This window comes from Mustelus asterias, chromosome 16, assembly GCF_964213995.1.
Source record: "Mustelus asterias chromosome 16, sMusAst1.hap1.1, whole genome shotgun sequence".
In the NCBI taxonomy this organism is placed as follows: domain Eukaryota; kingdom Metazoa; phylum Chordata; class Chondrichthyes; order Carcharhiniformes; family Triakidae; genus Mustelus; species Mustelus asterias.
Window position 1 is genome coordinate 102,704,251 of NC_135816.1, and position 11,292 is coordinate 102,715,542.

At 58.9% G+C, this 11,292-nt stretch overlaps 1 protein-coding gene across 2 annotated transcripts in view; it reads left to right on the plus strand.

Annotated features, from left to right (window-relative positions):
* The first annotated feature begins 211 nt into the window (after window positions 1–211).
* The window catches only part of LOC144505326 (membrane-spanning 4-domains subfamily A member 15-like), a 31,626-nt gene continuing 20,545 nt past the window's right edge, over window positions 212–11,292 (plus strand). For both annotated transcript variants that reach the window (XM_078231444.1, XM_078231445.1), the window contains exons 1-2: window positions 212–603; window positions 10,619–10,781. In XM_078231444.1, coding sequence (XP_078087570.1) covers window positions 10,632–10,781 — 150 coding nt within the window. In that variant the 5' untranslated portion in view covers window positions 212–603; window positions 10,619–10,631. The remainder of the gene's footprint in view (window positions 604–10,618; window positions 10,782–11,292) is intronic.

Sequence of the window (11,292 nt, forward strand, 5' to 3'; positions counted from 1 at the left end):
TTCCACTCCATCTGACGAAGGAGCAGCGCTCCGAAAGCTAATGGCATTTGCTACCAAATAAACCTGTTGGACTTTAACCTGGTGTTGTTAAAACTCTTACTGTCTGTGTGTACCAGCAGAGGGAGCTGGCGCTCTCCTGTCCAACCGTTCATCCCTCTGAGTGTTCGAGAAATTAAATCCAGCCTTTCGGAATTCTCGGTTTGGAGAGAGCGAGAGAGATAGAGAGACAGAGAGAGCGAGAGAGACAGAGAGAACGAGAGAGAGATAGAGAGACAGAGAGAGACAGAGAGAGACAGAGAGAACGAGAGACCCAGAGAGAGACAGAGAGAGACAGAGAGAACGAGAGAGAGAAAGAGAGAGACAGAGAGAACGAGAGAGAGAAGGAGAGAGGGAGATATCTTGTGAGGGAAAGAAAAGGAAAGTTAGAAAGAGGGAGAGATTTTGAGAGAGAGTGAACGTGAATTCTTGCGAGGTAACGAGAGAGAGGGAGAGAGAGGGGGGTCTCAGGACAGGGAATAAAGGCAACATCTCCCTGAGTGACAACATTTTGCGAGGACGGCACAGGAAGATCCCAGAGGGAGAATCTCCACGCCGGTGTGAAAGGTGAGGTCGGGAACGGGGAGAAATTTGTAACTCCGAATCCTCGGAGTGTACGGCACAGAGTCTGGATTCAATGAAGGAATGGCCACTGGGGGTGGGAGGTCTCCCTCTCAGTCAGAATCTGCGAACCAGCGCGGAAACACTACATAGGAGCTGGAGGAGGTGACAGAGATAGGGAGGGGTGTAGGGGCTGGAGGAGGTTACAGAGATAGGGAGGGGTGTAGGGGCTGGAGGAGGTTACAGAGATAGGGAGGGGTGTAGGGGCTGGAGGAGGTTACAGAGATAGGGAGGGATGTCGGGGCTGGAGGAGGTTACAGAGATAGGGAGGGGTGTAGGGACTGGAGGAGGTTACAGAGATTGGGAGGGGTGTAGGGGCTGGAGGAGGTTACAGAGATAGGGAGGGATGTAGGGGCTGGAGGAGGTTACAGAGATAGGGAGGGGTGTCGGGGCTGGAGGAGGTTACAGAGATAGGGAGGGGTGTAGGGGCTGGAGGAGGTTACAGAGATAGGGAGGGGTGTAGGGGCTGGAGGAGGTTACAGAGATAGGGAGGGGTGTAGGGGCTGGATGAGGTTACAGAGATAGGGAGGGGTGTAGGGGCTGGAGGAGGTTACAGAGATAGGGAGGGGTGTAGGGGCTGGAGGAGGTTACAGAGATAGGGAGGGATGTCGGGGCTGGAGGAGGTTACAGAGATAGGGAGGGGTGTAGGGACTGGAGGAGGTTACAGAGATTGGGAGGGGTGTAGGGGCTGGAGGAGGTTACAGAGATAGGGAGGGGTGTAGGGGCTGGAGGAGGTTACAGAGATAGGGAGGGGTGTCGGAGCTGGAGGAGGTTACAGAGATAGGGAGGGGTGTAGGGGCTGGAGGAGGTTACAGAGATAGGGAGGGGTGTAGGGGCTGGAGGAGGTTACAGAGATAGGGAGGGGTGTAGGGGCTGGAGGAGGTTACAGAGATAGGGAGGGGTGTCGGGGCTGGAGGAGGTTACAGAGATAGGGAGGGGTGTAGGGGCTGGAGGAGGGTACAGAGATAGGGAGGGGTGTAGGGGCGGAGGAGGTTACAGAGATAGGGAGGGGTGTAGGGGCTGGAGGAGGTTACAGGGATAGGGAGGGGTGTAGGGGCTGGAGGAAGTTATAGGGATAGGGAGGGGTGTAGGGGCTGGAGGAGGTTACAGAGATAGGGAGGGGTGTAGGGGCTGGAGGAGGTTACAGAGATAGGGAGGGATGTCGGGGCTGGAGGAGGTTACAGAGATAGGGAGGGGTGTAGGGACTGGAGGAGGTTACAGAGATTGGGAGGGGTGTAGGGGCTGGAGGAGGTTACAGAGATAGAGAGGGATGTAGGGGCTGGAGGAGGTTACAGAGATAGGGAGGGGTGTCGGGGCTGGAGGAGGTTACAGAGATAGGGAGGGGTGTAGGGGCTGGAGGAGGTTACAGAGATAGGGAGGGGTGTAGGGGCTGGAGGAGGTTACAGAGATAGGGAGGGGTGTAGGGGCTGGAGGAGGTTACAGAGATAGGGAGGGGTGTAGGGGCTGGAGGAGGTTACAGAGATAGGGAGGGGTGTAGGGGCTGGAGGAGGTTACAGAGATAGGGAGGGATGTCGGGGCTGGAGGAGGTTACAGAGATAGGGAGGGGTGTAGGGACTGGAGGAGGTTACAGAGATTGGGAGGGGTGTAGGGGCTGGAGGAGGTTACAGAGATAGGGAGGGGTGTAGGGGCTGGAGGAGGTTACAGAGATAGGGAGGGGTGTCGGAGCTGGAGGAGGTTACAGAGATAGGGAGGGGTGTAGGGGCTGGAGGAGGTTACAGAGATAGGGAGGGGTGTAGGGGCTGTAGGAGGTTACAGAGATAGGGAGGGGTGTAGGGGCTGGAGGAGGTTACAGAGATAGGGAGGGGTGTCGGGGCTGGAGGAGGTTACAGAGATAGGGAGGGTTGTAGGGGCTGGAGGAGGGTACAGAGATAGGGAGGGGTGTAGGGGCTGGAGGAGGTTACAGAGATAGGGAGGGGTGTAGGGGCTGGAGGAGGTTACAGGGATAGGGAGGGGTGTAGGGGCTGGAGGAAGTTATAGGGATAGGGAGGGGTGTAGGGGCTGGAGGAGGTTACAGAGATAGGGAGGGGTGTAGGGGCTGGAGGAGGTTACAGAGATAGGGAGGGGTGTAGGGGCTGGAGGAGGTTACAGAGATAGGGAGGGGTGTAGGGGCTGGAGGAGGTTACAGAGATAGGGAGGGGGGGAAGGGGCTGGAGGAGGTTACAGAGATAGGGAGGGGTGTAGGGGCTGGAGGAGGTTACAGGGATAGGGAGGGGTGTAGGGGCTGGAGGAGGTTACAGGGATAGGGAGGGGTGTAGGGGCTGGAGGAGGTTACAGAGATAGGGAGGGGTGTAGGGGATGGAGGACGTTACAGGGATAGGGAGGGGTGTAGGGGCTGGAGGTGGTTACAGAGATAGGGAGGGGTGTAGGGGCTGGAGGTGGTTACAGAGATAGGGAGGGGTGTAGGGGCTGGAGGTGGTTACAGAGATAGGGAGGGGTGTAGGGGCTGGAGGAGGTTACAGAGATCGGGAGGGGTGTAGGGGCTGGAGGGGGTTACAGGGATAGGGAGGGGTGTAGGGGCTGGAGGAGGTGACAGGGATAGGGAGGGGTGTAGGGGCTGGAGGAGGTTACAGAGATAGGGAGGGGTGCAGGGGCTGGAGGAGGTTACAGAGATAGGGAGGGGTGTAGGGGCTGGAGGGGGTTACAGAGATAGGGAGGGGTGTCGGGGCTGGAGGGGGTACAGAGATAGGGAGGGTTTGTTGGGGCTGGAGGAGGTTACAGAGATACGGAGGGGTGTAGGGGCAGGAGGAGGTTACAGAGATAGGGAGGGGTGTTGGGGCTGGAGGAGGTTACAGAGATAGGGAGGAGTGCAGGGGCTGGAGGAGGTTACAGAGATAGGGAGGGGTGTAGGGGCTGGAGGGGGTTACAGAGATAGGGAGGGGTGTCGGGGCTGGAGGGGGTTACAGAGATAGGGAGGCGTGTAGGGGCTGGAGGATGTTACAGAGATAGGGAGGGGTGTAGGGGCTGGAGGAGGTTACAGGGATAGGGAGGGGTGTCAGGGCCCGAGGGGGTTACAGAGATAGGGAGGGGTGTAGGGGCTGGAGGAGGTTACAGAGATAGGGAGAGGTGGAGGGGCTGGAGGAGGTTACAGAGATAGGGAGGGGTGCAGGGACTTGAGGAGGTTACAGAGATAGGGAGGGTTTGTTGGGGCTGGAGGAGGTTACAGAGATACGGAGGGGTGTAGGGGCTGGAGGAGGTTACAGAGATAGGGAGGGGTGTTGGGGCTGGAGGAGGTTACAGAGATAGGGAGGGGTGTCGGGGCTGGAGGGGGTTACAGAGATAGGGAGGGGTGTAGGGGCTGGAGGATGTTACAGAGATAGGGAGGGGTGTAGGGGCTGGAGGAGGTTACAGAGATAGGGAGAGGTGGAGGGGCTGGAGAAGTGTACAGAGATAGGGAGAGGTGTAGGGGCTGGAGGAGGTTACAGAGATAGGGAGGGGTGTCAGGGCTGGAGGAGGTTACAGAGATAGGGAGGGGTGTAGGGGATGGAGGAGGTTACAGAGATAGGGAGGGGTGTAGGGGCTGGAGGAGGTTACAGGGATAGGGAGGGGTGTAGGTGCTGGAGGAGGTTACAGAGATAGGGAGGGGTGTAGGGGCTGGAGGAGGTTACAGGGATAGGGAGGGGTGTAGGTGCTGGAGGAGGTTACAGACATAGGAAGGGGTGTAGGGGATGGAGGAGGTTACAGAGATAGGGAGGGGTGTCGGGGCTGGAGGGGGTTACAGAGATAGGGAGGGGTGCAGGGACTGGAGGAGGTTACAGAGATAGGGAGGGTTTGTTGGGGCTGGAGGAGGTTACAGAGATAGGGAGGGGTGTAGGGGCTGGAGGAGGTTACAGAGATAGGGAGGGGTGTTGGGGCTGGAGGAGGTTAAAGAGATAGGGAGGAGTGTAGGGGCTGGAGGAGGTTACAGGGATGGGGAGGGGTGTAGGGGCTGGAGGGGGTTACAGAGATAGGGAGGGGTGTCGGGGCTGGAGGGGGTTACAGAGATAGGGAGGGGTGTAGGGGCTGGAGGAGGTTACAGAGATAGGGAGGGGTGTAGGGGCTGGAGGAGGTTACAGGGATAGGGAGGGGTGTCAGGGCCCGAGGGGTTTACAGAGATAGGGAGGGGATGTAGGGGCTGGAGGAGGTTACAGAGATAGGGAGGGGTGTAGGGGCTGGAGGAGGATACAGGGATAGGGAGGGGTGTAGGGGCTGGAGGAGGTTACAGGGATAGGGAGGGGTGTAGGGGCTGGAGGAGGTTACAGAGATAGGGAGGGGTGTAGGGGCTGGAGGAGGTTACAGAGATAGGGAGGGATGTAGGGGATGGAGGAGTTTACAGGGATAGGGAGGGGTGTAGGGACTGGAGGAGGTTACAGAGATAGGGAGGGGTGTAGGGGCTGGAGGAGGTTACAGAGATAGGTAGGGGTGTAGGGGCTGGAGGGGGTTACAGAGATACGGAGGGGTGTCGGGGCTGGATGGGGTACAGAGATAGGGAGGGGTGCAGGGACTGGAGGAGGTTACAGAGATAGGGAGGGTTTGTTGGGGCTGGAGGAGGTTACAGAGATACGGAGGGGTGTAGGGGCTGGAGGAGGTTACAGATAAAGGGAGGGGTGTAGGGGCTGGAGGGGGTTACAGAGATAGGGAGGGGTGTCGGGGCTGGAGGGGGTTACAGAAATAGGGAGGGGTGTAGGGGCTGGAGGATGTTAAAGAGATAGGGAGGGGTGTAGGGGCTGGAGGAGGTTACAGAGATAGGGAGAGGTGGAGGGGCTGGAGAACTGTACAGAGATAGGGAGGGGTGTAGGGGCTGGAGGAGGTTACAGAGATAGGGAGAGGTGTCAGGGCTGGAGGAGGTTACAGAGATAGGGAGGGGTGTAGGGGATGGAGGAGGTTACAGAGATAGGGAGGGGTGTAGGGGCTGGAGGAGGTTACAGGGATAGGGAGGGGTGTAGGTGCTGGAGGAGGTTACAGAGATAGGGAGGGGTGTCGGGGCTGGAGGAGGTTACAGGGATAGGGAGGGGTGTAGGTGCTGGAGGAGGTTACAGAGATAGGAAGAGGTGTAGGGGATGGAGGAGGTTACAGAGATAGGGAGGGGTGTCGGGGCTGGAGGGGGTTACAGAGATAGGGAGGGGTGCAGGGGCTGGAGGAGGTTACAGAGATAGGGAGGGTTTGTTGGGGCTGGAGGAGGTTACAGAGATCGGGAGGGGTGTAGGGGCTGGAGGAGGTTACAGAGATAGGGAGGGGTGTTGGGGCTGGAGGAGGTTAAAGAGATAGGGAGGAGTGTAGGGGCTGGAGGAGGTTACAGGGATAGGGAGGGGTGTAGGGGCTGGAGGGGGTTACAGAGATAGGGAGGGGTGTCGGGGCTGGAGGGGGTTACAGAGATAGGGAGGGGTGTAGGGGCTGGAGGAGGTTACAGAGATAGGGAGGGGTGTAGGGGCTGGAGGAGGTTACAGGGATAGGGAGGGGTGTCAGGGCCCGAGGGGGTTACAGAGATAGGGAGGGGGTGTAGGGGCTGGAGGAGGTTACAGAGATAGGGAGGGGTGTAGGGGCTGGAGGAGGATACAGGGATAGGGAGGGGTGTAGGGGCTGGAGGAGGTTACAGGGATAGGGAGGGGTGTAGGGGCTGGAGGAGGTTACAGAGATAAGGAGGGGTGTAGGGGCTGTAGGAGGTTACAGAGATAGGGAGGGATGTAGGGGATGGAGGAGCTTACAGGGATAGGGAGGGGTGTAGGGGCTGGAGGAGGTTACAGAGATAGGGAGGGGTGTAGGGGCTGGAGGAGGTTACAGAGATAGGGAGGGGTGTAGGGGCTGGAGGGGGTTACAGAGATACGGAGGGGTGTCGGGGCTGGAGGGGGCACAGAGATAGGGAGGTGTGCAGGGACTGGAGGAGGTTACAGAGATAGGGAGGGTTTGTTGGGGCTGGAGGAGGTTACTGAGATACGGAGGGGTGTAGGGGCTGGTGGAGGTTACAGAGATAGGGAGGAGTGGAGGGGCTGGGTGAGGTTACAGGGATAGGGAGGGGTGTAGGGGCTGGAGGAGGTTACAGAGATAGGGAAGGATGTAGGGGCTGGAGAAGGTTACAGAGATAGGGAGGGGTGTAGGGGCTGGAGGAGGTTACAGAGATAGGGAGGGGTGTGGGGGCTGGAGGAGGTTACAGAGATAGGGAGGGGTGTAGGGGCTGGAGGAGGTTACAGAGATAGGAAAGAATGTAGGGGCTGGAGGAGGTTACAGGGATAGGGAGGGGTGTCAGGGCTGGAGGAGGTTACAGAGATAGGGAGGGGTGTAGGGGCTGGAGGAAGTTACAGAGATAGGGAGGGATGTAGGAGATGGAGGAGGTTACAGAGATAGGGAGGGGTGTCGGGGCTGGAGGGGGTTACAGAGATAGGGAGGGGTGCAGGGACTGGAGGAGGTTACAGAGATAGGGAGGGTTTGTTGGGGCTGGAGGAGGTTACAGAGATAGGGAGGGGTGTAGGGGCTGGAGGAGGTTACAGAGATAGGGAGGGATGTTGGGGCTGGAGGAGGTTAAACAGATAGGGAGGAGTGTAGGGGCTGGAGGAGGTTACAGGGATGGGGAGGGGTGTAGGGGCTGGAGGGGGTTACAGAGATAGGGAGGGGTGTCGGGGCTGGAGGGGGTTACAGAGATAGGGAGGGGTGTAGGGGCTGGAGGAGGTTACAGAGATAGGGAGGGGTGTAGGGGCTGGAGGAGGTTACAGGGATAGGGAGGGGTGTCAGGGCCCGAGGGGGTTACAGAGATAGGGAGGGGGTGTAGGGGCTGGAGGAGGTTACAGAGATAGGGAGGGGTGTAGGGGCTGGAGGAGGATACAGGGATAGGGAGGGGTGTAGGGGCTGGAGGAGGTTACAGGGATAGGGAGGGGTGTAGGGGCTGGAGGAGGTTACAGAGATAGGGAGGGGTGTAGGGGCTGGAGGAGGTTACAGAGATAGGGAGGGATGTAGGGGATGGAGGAGCTTACAGGGATAGGGAGGGGTGTAGGGGCTGGAGGAGGTTACAGAGATAGGGAGGGGTGTAGGGGCTGGAGGAGGTTACAGAGATAGGGAGGGGTGTAGGGGCTGGAGGGGGTTACAGAGATACGAAGGGGTGTCGGGGCTGGAGGGGGTACAGAGATAGGGAGGGGTGCAGGGACTGGAGGAGGTTACAGAGATAGGGAGGGTTTGTTGGGGCTGGAGGAGGTTACAGAGATACGGAGGGGTGTAGGGGCTGGAGGAGGTTACAGATAAAGGGAGGGGTGTAGGGGCTGGAGGGGGTTACAGAGATAGGGAGGGGTGTCGGGGCTGGAGGGGGTTACAGAAATAGGGAGGGGTGTAGGGGCTGGAGGATGTTACAGAGATAGGGAGGGGTGTAGGGGCTGGAGGAGGTTACAGAGATAGGGAGAGGTGGAGGGGCTGGAGAACTGTACAGAGATAGGGAGGGGTGTAGGGGCTGGAGGAGGTTACAGAGATAGGGAGGGGTGTCAGGGCTGGAGGAGGTTACAGAGATAGGGAGGGGTGTAGGGGATGGAGGAGGTTACAGAGATAGGGAGGGGTGTAGGGGCTGGAGGAGGTTACAGGGATACGGAGGGGTGTAGGTGCTGGAGGAGGTTACAGAGATAGGGAGGGGTGTAGGGGCTGGAGGAGGTTACAGGGATAGGGAGGGGTGTAGGTGCTGGAGGAGGTTACAGAGATAGGAAGGGGTGTAGGGGATGGAGGAGGTTACAGAGATAGGGAGGGGTGTCGGGGCTGGAGGGGGTTACAGAGATAGGGATGGGTGCAGGGACTGGAGGAGGTTACAGAGATAGGGAGGGTTTGTTGGGGCTGGAGGAGGTTACAGAGATAGGGAGGGGTGTAGGGGCTGGAGGAGGTTACAGAGATAGGGAGGGGTGTTGGGGCTGGAGGAGGTTAAAGAGATAGGGAGGAGTGTAGGGGCTGGAGGAGGTTACAGGGATAGGGAGGGGTGTAGGGGCTGGAGGGGGTTACAGAGATAGGGAGGGGTGTCGGGGCTGGAGGGGGTTACAGAGATAGGGAGGGGTGTAGGGGCTGGAGGAGGTTACAGAGATAGGGAAGGGTGTAGAGGCTGGAGGAGGTTACAGGGATAGGGAGGGGTGTCAGGGCCCGAGGGGGTTACAGAGATAGGGAGGGGGTGTAGGGGCTGGAGGAGGTTACAGAGATAGGGAGGGGTGTAGGGGCTGGAGGAGGATACAGGGATAGGGAGGGGTGTAGGGGCTGGAGGAGGTTACAGGGATAGGGAGGGGTGTAGGGGCTGGAGGAGGTTACAGAGATAGGGGGGGGTGTAGGGGCTGGAGGAGGTTACAGAGATAGGGAGGGATGTAAGGGATGGAGGAGCTTACAGGGATAGGGAGGGGTGTAGGAGCTGGAGGAGGTTACAGAGATAGGGAGGGGTGTAGGGGCTGGAGGAGGTTACAGAGATAGGGAGGGGTGTAGGGGCTGGAGGGGGTTACAGAGATACGGAGGCGTGTCGGGGCTGGAGGGGGTACAGAGATAGGGAGGGGTGCAGGGACTGGAGGAGGTTACAGAGATAGGGAGGGTTTGTTGGGGCTGGAGGAGGTTACTGAGATACGGAGGGGTGTAGGGGCTGGAGGAGGTTACAGAGATAGGGAGGAGTGTAGGGGCTGGAGGAGGTTACAGGGATAGGGAGGGGTGTAGGGGCTGGAGGAGGTTACAGAGATAGGGAAGGATGTAGGGGCTGGAGAAGGTTACAGAGATAGGGAGGGGTGTAGGGGCTGGAGGAGGTTACAGAGATAGGGAGGGGTGTGGGGGCTGGAGGAGGTTACAGAGATAGGGAGGTGTGTAGGGGCTGGAGGAGGTTACAGAGATAGGGAAGGATGTAGGGGCTGGAGGAGGTTACAGGGATAGGGAGGGGTGTCAGGGCTGGAGGAGGTTACAGAGATAGGGAGGGGTGTAGGGGCTGGAGGAAGTTACAGAGATAGGGAGGGATGTAGGGGCTGGAGGAGGTTACAGAGATAGGGAGGGGTGTAGGGGCTGGAGGAGGTTACAGAGATAGAGAGGGGTGTCAGGGCTGGAGGAGGTTACATAGATAGGGAGGGGTGCAGGGGCTGGAGAAGTTACAGAGAGAGGAAGGGGTGTAGGGGCTGGAGGAGGGTACAGAGATGGCGAGGGGTGTAGGGGCTGGAGGAGGTTACAGAGATAGAGAGGGGTGTAGGGGCTGGAGGAGGTTACAGAGATAGGGAGGGATGTAGTGGCTGGAGGAGGTTCCAGAGATAGGGAGGGGTACAGGGGCTGGGAGAGTTTACAGAGATAGGGAGGGGTGTAGGGGCCGGAGGAGGTTACAGAGATAGGGAGGTGTGTAGTGGCCGGAGGAGGTTACAGAGGTAGGGAGGGGTGTAGGGGGCAGGAGGAGGTTACAGAGATAGGGAGGGGTGTAGGGGGCTGGAGGAGGTTACAGAGATAGGGAGGGGTGTAGTGGCTGGAGAGGTTCCAGAGATGGGGAGGGGTGTAGGGGCTGGAGGAGGTTACAGAGATAGGAAGGGGTGTAGGGGCTGGAGGTGGTTACAGAGACAGGGAGGGGTGTAGGGGCTGGAGGAGGTTACAGAGACAGGGAGGGGTGTTGGGGCTGGAGGAGGTTACAGAGATAGGGAGGGGTGTAGGGGCTGGAGGAGGTTACAGAGATAGGGAGGGGTGTAGGGGCTGGAGGAGGTTACAGAGATAGGGAGGGGTATAGGGGCTGGAGGAGGTTACAGAGATAGGGAGGGGTGTAGGGGCTGGAGGAGGTTACAGAGATAGGGAGGGGTGTAGGGGCCAGATGAGGTTGCAGGGATAGGGAGCGCTGTCGGGGCTGGAGGAAGTTAGGGAGTTGTGTGGGGGTTGGAGAGAAGGGGGGAGGACACTCTTGCGGGTGAGATATTCCAGCATGGAGCAGATGGGCTGAATGGCCTCCCCTTGCACAGTGCCGTCGGCATGCCTTTGACCTTTGACCTCTTCCCCCCTTCCCCTTCAGGTTCACCGGAACGATGTCCGCCCCTTCTGGCAGCGAGGGGACCATGGCAGTCACGGTGACGCACCTCTATGAGGCTTGCCCCACCCCGGGAAGCGGCCCCGCCGCCAACCCTCCCACTGCGTACGCTCAGAAGTTTCTGGAAGGCGAACCCAAGGCACTGGGGGTGAGTACGTGCGCTGGTTGGGTGGGGACCTCGCTGGGGCGTGCGGAATGAGGGAGGTGCAGGGAGGAGGGTGTCTTAGTTCCCCGGGTAGGCGGCCTGTCACTGAATGTACTTCTGAGGCTGTATAAGGCTCTGGTCAGACCCCATTTGGAGTATTGTGAGCAGTTTTGGGCCCCGTATCTAAGGATACCACTTACCTGACGAAGGGGCAGCCCTCCGAAAGCCAGTGGCTTTCGCTACCAAATAAACCTGTTGGATGTTAATCTGATCTTGTGTGACTTCTTCCTCGATTGATAAAGCCAGGAGTTCACTATGCCTTTTTCACCAGCCTCGTAACAGGTCCTTCTTTCAACACTGACCCTCTGACAGTGCGGCACTCCCTCAGCACTGACCCTCTGACAGTGCGGCACTCCCTCAGCACTGACCCTCTGACAGTGCGGCACTCCCTCAGCACTGACCCTCTGACAGTGCGGCACTCCCTCAGCACTGACCCTCTGACAGTGCGGCGCTC